This window comes from Salmo trutta, chromosome 40 (assembly GCF_901001165.1).
Source record: "Salmo trutta chromosome 40, fSalTru1.1, whole genome shotgun sequence".
Lineage (NCBI taxonomy): Eukaryota > Metazoa > Chordata > Actinopteri > Salmoniformes > Salmonidae > Salmo > Salmo trutta.
This window is the reverse complement of record NC_042996.1, coordinates 3,454,500-3,473,690: the sequence shown is the minus strand read 5'-3', so window position 1 is coordinate 3,473,690 and position 19,191 is coordinate 3,454,500. Positions and strand designations below refer to the sequence as shown.

The following is a 19,191-nucleotide window of genomic DNA, read 5'->3' as shown; positions in this document are numbered from 1 at the left end:
GGGTTGTATAAGTAATAGTAGGGTAGTAATTGGCCAGAAGTAGTAGTGGTAGTAGACTAAGTAATAGTAGTAGAAGTAGTAGTAGGCTAGTAATAGTGGTAATTGTAGTATTCGTAGTGGTAGTAGGGTTGTATAAGTAATAGTAGGGTAGTAATTGGCCAGAAGTAGTAGTGGTAGTAGACTAAGTAATAGTAGGCTAATAGTAGTAGTAGGCTAGTAGTGGTAGTAGAAGTAGTAGTAGGCTGGTATTAGTGGTAATAGTAGTATTCGTAGTGGTAATAGTAGTATTGGTAGTAGAAGTAATAGTAGGCTAGTAGTAGTAGTAGTGGTAATAGCAGTATTTGTAGTGGTAATAGTAGTATTCGTGGTAGTAGTGTTGGTAGTAGTAGTGGTAATAGCAGTATTTGTTGTGGTAATAGTAGTATTCGTGGTAGTAGTGTTGGTGGTAGTAGTAGTAGTAGTAGTAGTAGTAAGTCCAGTGACACTGCAGGGGTAAAAATTTTTGTTTGTGTGGTTTATGCACACATGCCTGTAGAGAGGTGTGTGTGTGTGTGTGTCCAGGGGTAGTGCAGCTGTTTCCTGCAGTTCCAGCTGTATTCCTGGCAGAGCATGATGGAGCTCTCCCAACCGGAACGCCGCTACCTAAGAGTGACCTCATTTTGCGCACACACACCTGGCTCCCACTAATACTTTCTCAGTTTTCATCATCCTCTCCCCAGCTTCTATGAATCTGCCCTGAGGTCCTGACACACATCATCACAATTCATGTTAATAGCCCTTGCCTGTGGTAAACACATAATGAATCACACACACACACAAGTATCATACGAATCAAAAACCGAATCAAATGTATTTATAAATCCCTTTTTTACATCAGAAGATGTCACAAAGTGCTATACAGAAACCCTGCCTAAAACCCCAAACAGCAAGCAATGCAGATGTAGAAGCACAGTGGCTAGGAAAAACTCCCTAGAAAGGCCAAAACCTAGGAAGAAACCTAGAGAGGAACCAGGCTATGAGGGGTGGCCAGTCCTCTTCTGGCTGTGCGGGGTGGAGATTATAAGAGTACATGGCCATTAAATCCAGATTTTTCTTCAAGATGTTCAAACGTTCATAGATTACCAGCAGGGTCAAATAATAATCACAGTGGTTGTAGAGGGTACAACAGGTCAGCACCTCAGGAGTAAATGTCAGTTGGCTTTTCATAGCGGAGCATTCAGAGGTTGAGACAGCCGTTAGAGGTTGAGAAGAGACAACAATAATGCTGAGTATGTATTTGAATTAATTCTGACGAGCTTTCCTTGTTGACATTCAACCTGTAATTATCAATACCCTAGAGGACTGTGTCTTCTCTACCTGTAGTTATCAGTACCCTAGAGGACTGTGTCTTCTCTACCTGTAGTTATCAGTACCCTAGAGGACTGTGTCTTCTCTACCTGTAGTTATCAGTACCCTAGAGGACTGTGTCTTCTCTACCTGTAGTTATCAGTACCCTAGAGGACTGTGTCTTCTCTACCTGTAGTTATCAGTACCCTAGAGGACTGTGTCTTCTCTACCTGTAGTTATCAGTACCCTAGAGGACTGTGTCTTCTCTACCTGTAGTTATCAGTACCCTAGAGGACTGTGTCTTCTCTACCTGTAGTTATCAGTACCCTAGAGGACTGTGTCTTCTCTACCTGTAGTTATCAGTACCCTAGAGGACTGTGTCTTCTCTACCTGTAGTTATCAGTACCCTAGAGGACTGTGTCTTCTCTACCTGTAGTTATCAGTACCCTAGAGGACTGTGTCTTCTCTACCTGTAATTATCAATACCCTAGAGGACTGTGTCTTCTCTACCTGTAGTTATCAAGGCCCTAGAGGACTGTCTTTTCTCCTAACTGCTCTGTGTGCCGTCCCTCTAACCACTTATCCAACACAGTCTAGATGGACTATCACACGGTCCGGTCCAGATGGACTGTCACACGGTCCGGTCCAGATGGACTGTCACACGGTCCGGTCCAGATGGACTGTCGTCCGGTCCGGTCCAGATGGACTGTCGTCCGGTCCGGTCCAGATGGACTGTCGTCCGGTCCGGTCCAGATGGACTGTCGTCCGGTCCGGTCCAGATGGACTGTCACACGGTCCGGTCCAGATGGACTGTCACACGGTCCGGTCCAGATGGACTGTCGTCCGGTCCGGTCCAGATGGACTGTCGTCCGGTCCAGACCAGATGGACTGTCGTCCGGTCCAGATGGACTGTCGTCCGGTCCAGATGGACTGTCGTCCGGTCCGGTCCAGATGGACTGTCACACGGTCCGGTCCAGATGGACTGTCGTCCGGTCCGGTCCAGATGGACTGTCGTCCGGTCCAGATGGACTGTCGTCCGGTCCGGTCCAGATGGACTGTCGTCCGGTCCGGTCCAGATGGACTGTCACACGGTCCGGTCCAGATGGACTGTCGTCCGGTCCGGTCCAGATGGACTGTCGTCCGGTCCAGATGGACTGTCGTCCGGTCCGGTCCAGATGGACTGTCGTCCGGTCCGGTCCAGATGGACTGTCACACGGTCCGGTCCAGATGGACTGTCGTCCGGTCCGGTCCAGATGGACTGTCGTCCGGTCCAGATGGACTGTCGTCCGGTCCGGTCCAGATGGACTGTCGTCCGGTCCAGATGGACTGTCGTCCGGTCTGGTCCAGTACGTGAAACCTTTACCAACACACTGGCTCTTAGTGTCTGGGCACAATGTTGCACTGTGCTGGTTACAGCTGAATGACAGGTGTGTGTGTGTAAAACGGGTTTCATTTTAAGCTATGTGTATACTGTTTATAATGTTCAGCTCCTTGCAGTCAGGTCAACAGGTCGACTTTCACCTCTCCATCTACTCCTCCCATCCCTGCTGGAGAAAGAGACACACTCATCCCTCCCTCCGTCCCTCTATCCCCACATACATATTCAACAGCCAAACAGTCCTAGAGCAGAGTTTTGGCCTGGGTGATTAAGCCTAACACAACTCTGCATTTTGATAGTCATTAAATGAGGAAATGGGAACAGAACAAACCTGAGAGTCTATTGAATCTTCTTCCAGCCACCCCTAACAACACAGATATGTGTGATGGGGAGAGAAAGCTGACCTGTCTGTATTTAAAGGCTCTGTTATCTGTGCGGCACAGAGGGGTGTGTGTAAGCGTGTGTGTAAGCGTGTGTGCAGTCTCGCTGAGGTAAGACTTGACCCGCCTGACGAGTGCACATCAACCCGCTGCCATTACAGGAGACCGTAGGTCCGTAACTAGGCAACTTGGACCCCCAGTACAAGATGGTGGTCAATGCAGTCAGACATCAGTCAATAACCCCCCCCCCCCCACACACACACACACACTTAAAAGCCTTTATGTACTGGCTGTAAAATGGTCCTTGCTCGGACACACACACACTCTCATTTAACCACATTTAAAAGCCTAAGTACTGGCTGTAAAGCCTCCCTCTCTGCTCTCTGATCTCACACTCCTTTTAGTGACTGAATAACTGACTTGAACACATTGTAAAAGGACTGTTGGGCAGACTGTGGCACATCATAAAATCTGTAGATTTCTGTGTGGACTACAAATGATGTTTTAACAGTAAATTCTCTTAGGAATACAATAGTTCTACTTTAACAGTAATGTATCATAGGAATACAATAGTTGTACTTTGTTGTTCTTCGATGCCATGGTTAAGAGTTCTGTTTTGTTGCTGATGTTCTGTACAGTTTCGTCTTCACTGGTTTGGACAGGGCTGGACATCTTGACTACGTTTCAGTTTTCCCTCAACAACCCATCCCCTGAGCAGCGAGAGAGTAGGAACAATCGTAGAGTCTATTTTCTGACAGTTAATCTTCTGTGCGTGAAGTGAATGAAATTCACATGACATAAAGCCCTTTCCTGTGCTATGAGTGGTCTGAGTAGTCGAGAGAACTAAACTACAATGCAGCCTTCTCTGTCGTGTTGATTGTCATACCAAACATTAGTTAGTTAGTGTGCGTTGGCAAGGGATGACAAAGGTAGAGCCATAGTATAGAAGTGATAGTGAATGGTAAAAACAGCAAAACTCCATTCCAAGCGCTCTCAGGAGATGTCCCCTGGGACGAGTGTCAGTGGGGGGGCCCAGGCCTCCTTTCTTCTGTTCCTTCTCATTATCTCACTCTCTTATTTATTTCTCCTGGTGCTCATTTATTTATCTTTTTCTCTCCTTTCATTGTCTCACTCTTTCTCAATCTCTACTTTTAGTATCTCTCTTCTACCCCCCCCCCCCCCCCCCCCCCCGATGGGTATCACCATAGGGGGTCAGCCAGGTCTTCTGTAAAAAGCGATGAGAGTTAAGTGTGTCATTTTTCTCTCTAAATGGATCATTTGTATTTATTTGCCTGACTCTGTCACAGAGCCGGTCTTAACCAGAGAGAACATGAAGGCTTTTTAAGAGGCCCCAGCTTCACCTCCTAACCCTATTATAGCCCAAGTGCTTGTAAATGATGATAAATGGACCTTGTGCCTTTTGAGAACTCAATCTGGGCCTTGTAATCCATACTCATGGATGTAGGGAAGATAGATCCTACTGTGGGTGTCAGTTTATGGTCAACATATGGTTTTGGATAAATGGATGGAGACGTATTGCTCCTATATGTGTGACACAATACTGTACAGTGAGAAAGTCAGATATCAGTATGCCTCTTTTATTTTCTTGAAAAATGAAGCAATGATTTGCTATTACTGCTGTCCATGCATATTTATACAATACATTAGTACGATTTGGTCAAGATAGTTTTTGTCTGGCTAGAGAGACTACCGTACTCATAGTACAGTGGAATAGCTATGCTTTTTCAATGAGCTGACTGGTGTAGGGGAAGGAGAGACGAAAGGATGGTTTTCTTTGAGCTGACTGTTTATGTTTCTACGCCCTATAGAGGGACATATCTAGTTAGTCTGTTTCTAGAAGTAACACAGCATAGCTAACCAACTAGTCGCTTAGAATAGAATCTCTTCTCTTCCTCCTCTTTTTTGTTTTCTCTTTTCCTTCGACTTTCTGTTCATCCCTCAAACCTACGTGCTTCATTATCCTTTTTTATCTCCCTCCTCCTTCACCCTCTTTCCCATGCTTTATCTTCTACTGGCTTTATTTTGTGTATCTCTCTCCCCTGCCCCCTCCTCTCCGGCCACCCTCTTCTGTGTGCTTTCGCTTTTTACATGTTCATATTCTTCAGCCTCTCTCTTGCCCACCCCTCTCTCTCTTTCTCCCCGTCTCTGATAAAGCATCTCATCTCAATGCGGCTCCCTGCCGTCTGTCATATGTCTCCCCTCTCCAGCTTGATTTATGTGGCTGTGGTGTATAAACCATACTGTAGCTATATGAAACAAACCCTAAGCGTCACCTCTCTCCTGCTCTATCTATGGATCGAGAGAGAGAGAGAGAGAGAGAGAGAGAGACTTATCTCGTATGAATAGAGCTGTGTTGGCATGGAGACCTTTACTGATGGCCTCCTATATAAGCAGAGAGATGTATTGTCCCCCCACTCCGTAGGTACAGTACACACACACCTCCCTCTCTCACCTCGCTCAGCTACACGTCTCCATTTGTTTCAATCTCTCCCTCTCTGAAGTTTTATTAAATATCCCAGGCGCCTCGGAGGGTGGTGGGATGGCCATGCAGTGAGAGGGGATTTTTGATTGACAGCGGATGGATTTGACCTGCGACTGAATCATCTGGTTGTCTGTGTTAGACAGGGAGAAAGAGGGATAGAAACTGCGAGACAAAGAGAGAAAAACGGAAAGGGAGAGAGAAACCGAGAAGGAGAGAAACCGAGAGAGGGAGAGATCAGACAAATCTATATGACTGACAGGTCAGAGGAGCCTTTCGGTCTCTTCCCAACCCTGAACAAAGAGCATTGTAAAACAAATATGAACCATGGTCCCCCTCAGATTTCTGACCCATTACATCAGAACATATTAGCTACAAGTCTGATCTTAGACCACAACCAACTGTTTCCTCCTCAAAGGTCACAGCATTGAAACGTTTTTGTGCTTTTGATTCCTGTGGGGTCGAGAAACCGATAGAGGGGTGGGAGAGAGGGGGGGGGGATGTTTACGGATGCCCCAGTGTTCAGGTTTCATGGGAACAGGATGAATCACTGCTGTTTCTGACTACATGTAAATATACTGCTCAAAAAATAAAGGGAACACTAAAATAACACATCCTAGATCTGAATGAAAGAAATAATCTTATGAAATACTTTTTTCTTTACATAGTTGAATGTGCTGACAACAAAATCACACAAAAATAATCAATGGAAATCCAATTTATCAACCCATGGAGGTCTGGATTTGGAGTCACACTCAAAATTAAAGTGGAAAACCACACTACAGGCTGATCCAACTTTGACATAATGTCCTTAAAACAAGTCAAAATGAGGCTCAGTAGTGTGTGTGGCCTCCACGTGCCTGTATGACCTCCCTACAACGCCTGGGCATGCTCCTGATGAGGTGGCAGATGGTCTCCTGAGGGATCTCCTCCCAGACCTGGACTAAAGCATCCGCCAACTCCTGGACAGTCTGTGGTGCAACGTGGCGTTGGTGGATGGAGCGAGACATGATGTCCCAGATGTGCTCAATTGGATTCAGGTCTGGGGAACGGGCGGGCCAGTCCATAGCATCAATGCCTTCCTCTTGCAGGAACTGCTGACACACTCCAGCCACATGAGGTCTAGCATTGTCTTGCATTAGGAGGAACCCAGGGCCAACCGCACCAGCATATGGTCTCACAAGGGGTCTGAGGATCTCATCTCGGTACCTAATGGCAGTCAGGCTACCTCTGGCGAGCACATGGAGGGCTGTGCGGCCCCCCCAAAGAAATGCCACCCCACACCATGACTGACCCACCGCCAAACCGGTCATGCTGGAGGATGTTGCAGGCAGCAGAACGTTCTCCACGGCGTCTCCAGACTCTGTCACGTCTGTCACATGTGCTCAGTGTGAACCTGCTTTCATCTGTGAAGAGCACAGGGCGCCAGTGGCGAATTTGCCAATCTTGGTGTTCTCTGGCAAATGCCAAACTTCCTGCACGGTGTTGGGCTGTAAACACAACCCCCACCTGTGGACGTCGGGCCCTCATACCACCCTCATGGAGTCTGTTTCTGACCGTTTGAGCAGACACATGGCTTGCTGGATGTCATTTTGCAGTGCTTCTCCTGCTCCTCCTTGCACAAAGGCGGTGGTAGTGGTCCTGCTGCTGGGTTGTTGCCCTCCTACGGCCTCCTCCACGTCTCCTGATGTACTGGCCTGTCTCCTGGTAGCACATCCATGCTCTGGACACTACGCTGACAGACACAGCAAACCTTCTTTCCACAGCTCGCATTGATGTGCCATCCTGGATGAGCTGCACTACCTGAGCCACTTGTGTGGGTTGTAGACTCCGTCTCATGCTACCACTAGAGTGAAAGCACCGCCAGCATTCAAAAGTGACCAAAACATCAGCCAGGAAGCATAGGAACTGAGAAGTGGTCTGTGGTCCCCACCTGCAGAACCACTCCTTTATTGGGGGTGTCTTGCTAATTGCCTATAATTTCCACCTGTTGTCTATTCCATTTGCACAACAGCATGTGACATTTATTCTCAATCAGTGTTGCTTCCTAAGTGGACAGTTTGATTTCACAGAAGTGTGATTGACTTGGAGTTACATTGTGTTGTTTAAGTGTTCCCTTTATTTTTTTGAGCAGTGTATATCATAGTGAATACCATTCCCAGGGAACTGTCTATGTGGTGCTACAGTACCTTCCCCTTGACTACTGTACTAACAAAACTACAAAACCTTTCTCTGAGGTTGTATTGGTTGCTGTGCTGTGGCTATGTAGCACACAGGCTGACTGTATTACAGGTGATAGTAACTGATGAGGGAGAGCCTAATGTAATATTGAGAAGGCAGAAATTCTCTTTCTCGGTCTCTTTCTCTTCTCTCCTCTACCCGTGGCTGTGAGAAGGAGTTAATATTAATCTTAATGATTGATGATGAATGACCGTGTGTGTGTGTGTGTGACAATGTTATTGTCCTGATTAACTAAACACTTTCTCAGGTTTCTCTATGGAGTAGGGAAAGAGAAGGAAGGAACGAGAAAACAGAGGTTTATCTCCCAGTTGCTCTTCAAGGTCTCTCTCTCTCTCTCTCTCTCTCTCTCTCTCTCTCTCTCTCTCTCTCTCTCTCTCTCTCTCTCTCTCTCTCTCTCTCTCTCTCTCTCTCTCTCTCTCTCTCTCTCTCTCTCTCTCTCTCTGTGTCATCTGTAATGGTTTCTAAGAGAAACAAACAGTTGTGTTGTATCAGCAGGCTGCACCTGGCATTAACGCAAACGCTTAAGAAAATAATTAGCGGGTGTACGTGGCTGCCTGGTCCCTGAAGATGCCCAAAGGCAGTGGAATGAATGCTACGGTATAGGAGCAGCAGGAGAAGAATTCTGCTGTGTGTGTGAGACACACTGTCGTCCTTCACCGCTGAGACTTAGAGAAATGGGCATGTCACTCTGAAGGCAGTGAGTGGATTCTCTTGGTGCTTGAAGAGCTTCTATGTATATGAGATGGTGCGTTATGTTCGATCGCTGCTCAAATGTGAGGAATAGTGACAACCTACAGTATCATCAGAAATATCCATTAAATGGAAGGTTAACAATGTTAGGAATTTATTTCTGATCATCCAGTACTTGCTGCTTTGTAGCAATAGGTGCCTTACTCGCCTACATGCTGTTAAATGCAGTGGCGGCTGGTGACAAGAGATGTGAGGAGGATGGATTATTGACTGACATCCCTTTGGCCATAGTACTGTGGCCTTGTGTTGGCGGCCATACTCAGAAGTCCCATGCATCCAGCCCCCCTGCATTGCACCCTGGGTAATGAACCATGTGGCCGTTGTGTCCTTCCAAACACAACAGGAGGGTGAATTCTCACTACAGACAGTAAATCCAACACCTGATTGGAACTGGAGGGGCTCAGCTGTGCCCCTAATGCCTCTCCAAGGATCAGAAAGGTGCTGACAGGCGAAATCAGCACTTCTGTGTGCTAACTGCTAAAGGATGATGCCAACATTAGCATAATGGCCCTAACATGTGCAGGTGTATCTTTTTAAGTATGGGTGGTTTATGGGGTGTGCTAACTGTCAAGAGACAGATCCTGCTAGCTGTTAGCATGAGATCATTGGTGCAGTTGATAGTCCTTGCTGCTGAGGTTAGCGAAAAGGCCCTAAAGCTTTGGGACCCATATGGCATTGCAGTGGTGATGAAAGACCATTTGTGGACTGAAGATATCCTTTAGCATAAGATAAGCATTGCGATGTACAGCTAGCACGAAAGTGGAACAATTTGGTGGCTCCACAGTACTGAACTATGCAGACAGTTTTGGTTAGCATTAGCGCACTTGTGATGTTTGACACACTGACACCTCAGTGTCAGTAGTTGTTGCCGCGGTGTCAGTAGTTGTTGCCGCGGTGTCAGTAGTTGTTGCCGCGGTGTCAATGGCTATTTGGTGTCAGAAGTAAAGACTAGCCCTTTGGGTGCTGTATTCCTCAAATAAATGTTTATTTGTCAAGTACACGGTTTACAGGTGTAAAATGAGCAGTGAAAATGCTTGTGTGCCAGTTCCCTTTAACATTGCAGTACAATAATCAATCATCAGTCAAAAAATGTCCACTTAGCACGACCAATGGGACAGCTAGCTATAGGAGAGGGTGGGTCAATACAGTCAGAAACCTATAATCATGCAGGCTCTATCAATCAATACTGATTCAATACTCAGTTCTGTCGTCAATAAACCCACGAGAGTCTTCATCATCTTCATCACTATGATGAGGGGTTTCCTATCTCAGTACAACAACTTTTTATTGTTGTTCATTTTCTTTTTCTTTATCCTTTTTTTTTCTCCTCTGTTTATTTTCTGGGTGTGTCCGTATTAGACTTTGATTGGCCAGTGTGTTTTCTGAGGAGAAAAGAGAACACAATTAGCCATAGAAAATAAACCCTGGATAGATCTCCTGTTTCCAGAGGGACAGGTATAGAACCTTTCTCCTGGTGACAGAATAGCACGGCTTGCCAATATTCACACGTCCTCTGGCCCTTCCATTGACGTGGGGAGCCTCTAATGAATGGATTGGCATGCCCGTCACTGTTGCGCTGACGGTTGCTTCCATTGGCTGGATCAACCTTTGGCCCCATCTCTTCTACAGTCTGACTGATCCCAGATGAACCACTGCTGTGGGATGGGGAATGGGCAGAATGAGGAGGACAATTTCATGTTTTTGTGTGTCTCTCGCTCTCTTCTCTCTCCTCCTGTCAGTAAATGGGGAATGTTAGTAATTGCTTGTTTTGCAGGTGTGTATGTGAGGGCTGATGTGATTGTTTTTAATGTGTGTAGTGTATGATATTGGTTCTAAATAGTAAAGTCTCTCTCCTCCAGGCGGTTTGAGGCGAGTCCAGTGTGTGCTGATCTGCAGGGGCAGATCCTGAAGTGCTACCAGGAACACAGTGGGAAGACGCTGCTCTGCTCCACCATCGCCTCCCGCTACCTGCAGTGTGTCAACCAAGCTAAACAGGTGGGCCCACGGGGAGGGTGTGTGTGTGTGTGTGTGTGTGTGTGTGTGTGTGTGTGTGTGTGTGTGCATACCTTGGGATACGTATGAATAACTTTTGTTGGTGTCTATCCCCATCTACTGTAATTTATAAGACATGTTGTTTTGTTTACAAATCTCTACTGTCTCAAAAGTGAAACATGAATGAGTTCTACATCTAATGAAAGCTTCTGTTTATTCCCATATTGCTGCATGATTTTGTTGTCTGAAAAGAATGGCAATAATGATCTTGCCCCGCTATGGGCAACCGCTACAGACATTAGAAAGTAAGTTGTACTGTTCCAGGATCTGTCTCCCAGTAGAGTAGCTATGGGCAACCGCTACAGACATTAGAAAGTAAGTTGTACTGTTCCAGGATCTGTCTCTACCAGTAGAGTAGCTATGGGCAACCGCTACAGACATTAGAAAGTAAGTTGTACTGTTCCAGGATCTGTCTCCCAGTAGAGTAGCTATGGGCAACCGCTACAGACATTAGAAAGTAAGTTGTACTGTTCCAGGATCTGTCTCTCCCAGTAGAGTAGCTATGGGCAACCGCTACAGACATTAGAAAGTAAGTTGTACTGTTCCAGGATCTGTCTCTCCCAGTAGAGTAGCTATGGGCAACCGCTACAGACATTAGAAAGTAAGTTGTACTGTTCCAGGATCTGTCTCTCCCAGTAGAGTAGCTCAGTGTTGTCTAGACATGTAGCTTCATCAAACCCCAGGTGTACTTAGGTAACTGTGTGTAGTACCACTAGAACAGTTAATTTCCTTCCTACATGACTTAACTTCTCTAGGGTATGTGGGACGGTAGCGTCCCACCTTGCCAACAGCCAGTGAAATAGCAGAGCGCCAAATTCAAAACAACAAAAATCTCATAATTCAAATTTCTCACACACACAAGTATTATACACCATTTTAAAGATAATCTTCTCATTAATCCAACCACACTGTCCGATTTCAAAAAGGCTTTACGGCGAAAGCATGGCTTTACGGCGAAAGCATAGCATTAGATTATGTTAGGACAGCACCTAGACAAGAAAAACCACACAGCCATTTTCCAAGCAAGGAGAGGCGTCACAAAAACCAGAAATACAGCTAAAATGAATCACTAACCTTTGATGATCTTCATCAGATGGCACTCATAGGACTTCATGTTACACAATACATGTATGTTTTGCTCGATAAAGGTCATATTTATATATATTTTTTAAACATTTTACATTGGCGGGTAATGTTCAGAAATGTTTTGCCTCCCAAAACTTCCGGTGAATGAGCACATCAATTTACAGAAATACTCAACATAAACGTTGATAAAATATTCAACTGTTATTCAAAGAATTATAGATACACTTCTCCTTAATGCAACCGCTGTGTCAGATTTCAAAAAAGCTTTACAGCGAAAGCACACTTTGCAATAATCTGAGTACGGCGCTCAGTCACAAAACCAAACCCGCCATTTTGTGGAGTCAACAAAACTCAGAAATAACATTATAAATATTCCCTTACCTTTGATGATCTTCATCGGAATGCACTCCCAGGAATCCCAGTTCCACAATAAATGTTCATTTGTTTCGATAAAGTCCATCCTTTATGTCCAAATACCTCCTTTTTGTTTGCGCGTTCAGTCAAGTAATCCAAATCCACTGTGCTCGCGCAGTTAGTTCAGACGAATAGTCAAAAAAGTTATATTACAGTTCGTAGAAACATGTCAAACGATGTATAGAATCAATCTTTAGGATGTTTTTATCATAAATCTTTCATAATATTCCAACCAGACGATTCCTTTGTCTTCAAAAAAGAAAAGAACACAGCTAACTCTCACGGGAGCACGCGCCACTGAGCTCATGTCATTTTCTCAGTCATCTGATTCCAATGGCTCTTATTCTCTCCCCATTCACAGTAGAAGCATGAAACAACGTTCTAAAGACTGTTGATATCTAGTGGAAGCCTTAGGAAGTGCAAAATGACCCCACAGACACTGTATACTGGATAGGGAATCACTTGAAAAACTACAAACCTCAGATTTCCACACTTCCTGATTGGATTTTTTCTCAGGTTTTTGCCTGCCATATGAGTTCTGTTATACTCACAGACATCATTCAAACAGCTTTAGAAACTTCAGAGTGTTTTCTATCCTAATATGCATATCTTACCTTCTGGGACTGAGTAGCAGGCAGTTTACTCTGGGCACCTTCTTCATCCGAACGCCAAAATACTGCCCCCTACCCAAGAGAGGTTCATGTTTGTTGCCGGCCAAACATACACGTCTTTCTCTCTTCACCCCTCTCATTGAAAAATGTACATCTTAAAGCACTGTCAATAAATGCATACTCTCATAGCTCGACTGGTCACACACACACACACACACACACACACACACACACACACACACACACACACTAACAAACACTCTTGGCTGCCCCTGCGTTTGAGACCATAGTGTTTCTCGCTTGCTAAAACTCACTCTAAACTGTAGGTTCAGAGGAAAGATCTATTTCCATAATACCTGCTGACGCTGGCTGGTTTCTTTCACTGCTTAAGTGTGTGTTTAATTTAATAAGGTCCAGGCCAGACGACCAGGTCAGACGGTGCCGTTCTGATACCATTGTCCTCTCGTTCTTCTTTATTTTTCTCAAGTCATTGGAAAGTGGACGTGTTTTAGGCCCTCTAAGAAACGCATATGGTAATGGTATTGTCTCAACGTTGATATTAATGGCACACACACACAAAACACACAAGGATAGACGTAAACACACACACACTCTCTCCTCTGGCACTTTTCAATATACAGTAGTGGAGTCAGACAAAACCCAATTTATATTCAGATAGGTTTTCTATTATATTTTTTCTTTTACAATTTGACAGTTTCTAGAGAACTGTGTTCCGCCGCTCTCCCCCGGGTATTAGTAATACGTCTAGGGCTGCTGGGTGCGGCTAGGTTTTAAGCTATACATCATGTAAATAACACGATGTATTATTCATTTGTACGAGTGCTACCTACCTGTAGCCTCTTTGGAATCCCACAAGGCTGTGTGTTCCCTGCCGCACACATTCACTGCTCTGATCTTGTAAATGTGGAAATCAGCCTGGAATATTATGGTAATCCACAGAGTTGATCAGGTTCCCGCAATCAAAATACACTCGTAGTAGAGAGTGTTATCTGTGTAAGAAAGCTGTTACAATCATCAGGTGAGAGATAAAACAGAGCCCTGATAGAGCTCTACAGCTGGTGACCCACTGCAGAGGGACAATATAACCTAGTTAAAAGAATAGGAGAAGAGGTGATACAGCCCACTGCAGAGGGACAATATAACCTAGTTAAAAGAATAGGAGAAGAGGTGATACAAATAATGAAAGCGGGGTCGTAATAGTTTATTATTATTATTATTATTATTATAGCAGATGCGGTAGAGTAGTTACACAGTAACCGAGCAGGAAGCTATGTGGAGGGGTCAAAAGGTCACATTTATCAAGCACCAGATAAGACCTAGATGGGGTTAAATCTCTGCCTCTCAACCTTCGCTCCTACTCTTTGCTGTGTCTCAATTCATCTTTCTGTGATTCCTTGCATCCTTCTCAATCGTCTTGAAGGAGAAAGCCCAATGTCCCTCCCCTCTGACCTTCTCCAACGTGTTTTGGGAAGGAGGCAAGGAGAGGGAGTAGGCTTATCGACGGAAGATGATGAATTGAGAAGGAGCCCCAGTTTAGCTATAAAAGACAAACTTGCCCTCCACAAGCCCTGATACACTCCACACTCCACACAAAACCCCAGCACCCTTCAAGCTTCAAACGGCCCACTAAACCACTAAACAGACCCGTAATGAATTACCCCCAGATAGGATTGTCCACTCCATCACCATTGAACACATAATAACATGACATGACATAATCTCAGTCTGAATATTGACTGGTCCAAGAGAGGGGAAAGACTATAGGGTTGTCATCAGACAGGCCTTTGTGACTGATAATTACTAGTATTCCTTATCATCGGCCCACGATAATATTTAGACCTTGATAGCCTCTCTTACACACACACACACACACACACACACACACACACACACACACACTCCCTGTCACTTTATAATACACACAATGCTAAACGGGTCCAGATAGCGACTGACTGGGGTTATTATATAGAAAGAGGGGGAATAGAGGCAAACTGAAAGGACAGATAAAGAGGAAGAAGACTGTTTTGAGAGGCCCATGAATAGAACGTTTATCATGGGGGCCGATCTCTCTCGCTCTCTCTCTTCATTGCATATTCTCGCCGCATGCCCACTTCTTGCCTTGCTGCCTCCCCCAGTCATCTTGGATCTCAGAGGTCTTACTAGCTGCTATAGCTTTTTTGGGATGTAAAAATCTCAAATAAATCTTCTTTGTTGTCTGTCTTTGCACCGAGTTTAAACAGGGTTTAAAACAGCTTGTTCTATGTTTGACGTGATCCTGCTGTAAACCAGTTAGCATGCTCTCTGACCATATCTATTCAGTTCGGCTACCTCCGTTCTGTCACATCACAGCATTATATAAGGCCCCAGCCTTCAGAAATGTGACTTGTTGTAGCCCTCATTGCTTGTTGTTGCCTGTTAGGTTGGACAGAGTAAATGTTGTTCATCTGTAATGACTGGTGTCATGGTAGTATAGAGTGTAGTCTAGTGGGTAGAATGAATTGATCCGCTTGGTGTTGGACAGCTATAGGGAGGCATCGACATGGAGGAATCTAATCTAGAACACAAAAATCTATCTACTGCCCCTCCCTCTCTCTCCCTCTATCTGTATTCAGTCGCTTTGTGTTTTTCTCCTTTGTTCTCCCTCTTTTAAGTAAAACATTTTTGGGGCCACTGTTCTGTGTTCCCCTTCCCCACATTGTTTTCCTCTCTCCTCCCCATCTCTCTATTTGTTCTCACCACACTTCTGGAATGTTTCATTGTGAGGCATCAAATGCTATAGCCTGTATGAAATGGGGATTGACAGGGAGGGTGATGTGTTGGGGATTGACAGGGAGGGTGATGTGTTGGGGATTGACAGGGAGGGTGATGTGTTGGGGATTGACAGGGAGGGTGATGTGTTGGGATTGACAGGGAGGTGATGTGTTGGGGATTGACAGGGAGGGTGATGTGTTGGGGATTGACAGGGAGGGTGATGTGTTGGGGATTGACAGGGAGGGTGATGTGTTGGGGCTTGACAGGGAGGGTGATGTGTTGGGGATTGACAGGGAGGGTGATGTGTTGGGGATTGACAGGGAGGGTGATGTGTTGGGGATTGACAGGGAGGGTGATGTGTTGGGGCTTGACAGGGAGGGTGATGTGTTGGGGATTGACAGGGAGGGTGATGTGTTGGGGATTGACAGGGAGGGTGATGTGTTGGGGATTGACAGGGAGGGTGATGTGTTGGGGATTGACAGGGAGGGTGATGTGTTGGGGATTGACAGGGAGGGTGATGTGTTGGGGATTGACAGGGAGGGTGATGTGTTGGGGCTTGACAGGGAGGGTGATGTGTTGGGATTGACAGGGAGGGTGATGTGTTGGGATTGACAGGGAGGGTGATGTGTTGGGGATTGACAGGGAGGGTGATGTGTTGGGGCTTGACAGGAAGGGTGATGTGTTGGGGATTGACAGGAAGGGTGATGTGTTGGGGATTGACAGGGAGGGTGATGTGTTGGGGATTGACAGGGAGGGTGATGTGTTGGGGATTGACAGGGAGGGTGATGTGTTGGGGATTGACAGGGAGGGTGATGTGTTGGGGATTGACAGGGAGGGTGATGTGTTGGGGATTGACAGGGAGGGTGATGTGTTGGGGATTGACAGGGAGGGTGATGTGTTGGGGATTGACAGTGAGGGTGATGTGTTGGGGATTGACAGGGAGGGTGATGTGTTGGGGATTGACAGGGAGGGTGATGTGTTGGGGATTGACAGGGAGGGTGATGTGTTGGGGATTGACAGGGAGGGTGATGTGTTGGGGATTGACAGGGAGGGTGATGTGTTGGGGATTGACAGGGAGGGTGATGTGTTGGGGATTGACAGGGAGGGTGATGTGTTGGGGATTGACAGGGAGGGTGATGTGTTGGGGGATTGACAGGGAGGGTGATGTGTTGGGGATTGACAGGGAGGGTGATGTGTTGGGGATTGACAGGAGGGTGATGTGTTGGGGATTGACAGGGAGGGTGATGTGTTGGGGATTGACAGGGAGGGTGATGTGTTGGGATTGACAGGGAGGGTGATGTGTTGGGGATTGACAGGGAGGGTGATGTTGGGGAATCCCCTCTTTCCCTCTCTCTACCTCCCTCATCCACTCTCTTACAGTCTCTCTTTTTTTATTCTGTTGTTCCAGAACAAGTTGAGGACTGGGGGCTAAGAGATCACAACCCCGAGTCGAGGTAGAAACAGAACCGCAACCTGACCTGAACCAGGAACACAAGACAACCAGACAACCCTGAGAGAGAGATGGACACCCCTTAGCCCAACACCCCCACTGAGCCCCAAACCCTTTACTCCTTCGTAAGATCCCACCTACAGTACCTACACCCCTTCCTCCCCACCCCACTCCACTGCATGTCTATCTCTACTACCAAGAGGGAGGAGGACAACGGTAGCACTTCCTAAAGAGTACAGCGCAGTAGCTCCATGACCCAGCAGCAGTAGGAGAAGTGCAACTGTCCGCCATGTTGGAGACGCATGAATACATGCAGAGGCGGAGAGTTTAAGCCTAGGCGGAGTCCACCAGAACCAATGCAGGCCCAGCGCTGAAGATATCCTCACGGACTGAACCACTATCATTACCAACACGCACCACCACCCAACCAGCTCACCCCTCTTACAAAGCCACTAGTCCGCCCCATCACCACACCCTCTATCATAAACCTACATGATCACATGACTTCTATCCACCAGGCTTCACCCTACTGTATCCCTCTATCCACTATATAAACCTACATGATCACATGACTTCTATCCACCAGGCTTCACCCTACTGTATCCCTCTATCCACTATATAAACCTACATGATCACATGACTTCTATCCACCAGGCTTCACCCTACTGTATCCCTCTATCCACTATATAAACCTACATGATCACATGACTTCTATCCACCAGGCTTCACCCTACTGTATCCCTCTATCCACTATATAAACCTACATGATCACATGACTTCTATCCACCAGGCTTCACCCTACTGTATCCCTCTATCCACTATATAAACCTACATGATCACATGACTTCTAGCCACCAGGCTTCACCCTACTGTATCCCTCTATCCACTATATAAACCTACATGATCACATGACTTCTATCCACCAGGCTTCACCCTACTGTATCCCTCTATCCACTATATAAACCTACATGATCACATGACTTCTATCCACCAGGCTTCACCCTACTGTATCCCTCTATCCACTATATAAACCTACATGATCACATGACTTCTATCCACCAGGCTTCACCCTACTGTATATCTGTGCACTGTCCTGCACACACACCGTTGTGTCTGAGCGGTGTGTGTGTTTCAGTGTGTTAATAATGCATCTGCTTGTTTTGTTTTCATCCCAACCGTGTCACAATCACGTCTGACAGAGGAAATTAAAGAATGATACCGGAATTGACCTTGTTGTCGTTGAATGTGTCTCTCAGTATTACATGTGAAAGAGAGGGTGTGTGTGCTTATTACTCCTTTCAATGTTAAATGTGAAAGAGACTCCCTATTGTGTAGTCTCTGTGTTGTGTATTTCTATGAAAGTGACATCAGAAGGACGACTGTTCTTCAGCGACGGAGCCGCAGTCGTCTTGTCTGCCTGGCGACAACGCACCTGGCAGACGAAGAGATGGCGAAACCCACCCAGAGAGAGAGAGATGGGAAGGAAGAGAGGGAACACTCCTCACACTTGTATCTTCCTCTCTTCCCTTCCTCTCAGACATCTCATCAGTCCTCTGTGCTGCTCCAGTTCAGTGGAGGACTACAAATCTCTTTACCGCTCCTCTCACTCTCTCTTTCCCCACACACAAACTAATACTACCAGCGACAAGACTGCTTCACAATGCCGTCTGCACTCTATACCAGACACTGTGTGTGTGTGTCGTTTGTGTTCGTGTGTGTGTCGTTTGTGTTCGTGTGTGTGTGTGTCGTCTGTGTTTGCGTGCCTGTGTGTGGTGTGTGCGTGTGTGTGAGATCCACTGGTCTGTTGGGATGTCAGGTTCATTATCCCAGCTGGAGATGTTAAGAAGAACCTTATCTCAACTCCGTGTCAGACACACACACAGACGTACACATACACAGAGTCTACAGAATTTTGTATTTTGTTTTTTATTTCACCTTTATTTAACCAGGTAGGCAAGTTGAGAACAAGTTCTCATTTACAGTTGCGACCTGGCCAAGATAAAGCAAAGCAGTTCGACACATACAACAACACAGAGTTACACATGGAATAAACAAACATACAGTCAATAATACAGTAGAAAAATAAGTCTATATACAATGTGAGCAAATGAGGTGAGATAAGGGAGATAAAGGCAAAAAAGGCCATGGTGGCGAAGTTCATACAATATAGCAAGTAAAACACTGGAATGGTAGATTTGCAGTGGAATGGAGAATGAATGCAGTGTGCGTGC

At 45.9% G+C, this 19,191-nt stretch overlaps 1 protein-coding gene across 6 annotated transcripts in view; it reads left to right on the top strand.

Moving 5' to 3' along the window:
• chchd3a (coiled-coil-helix-coiled-coil-helix domain containing 3a) overlaps nt 1-18,188 on the top strand; it is a 104,101-nt gene extending 85,913 nt beyond the window's left edge. For all 6 annotated transcript variants that reach the window (XM_029742561.1, XM_029742559.1, XM_029742558.1 and 3 more), the window contains 2 exons: nt 10,435-10,570; nt 16,919-18,188. In XM_029742561.1, the coding sequence (XP_029598421.1) occupies nt 10,435-10,570; nt 16,919-16,942 (160 nt within the window). In that variant the 3' untranslated portion in view covers nt 16,943-18,188. The remainder of the gene's footprint in view (nt 1-10,434; nt 10,571-16,918) is intronic.
• Nucleotides 18,189-19,191: the final 1,003 nt, after the last annotated feature.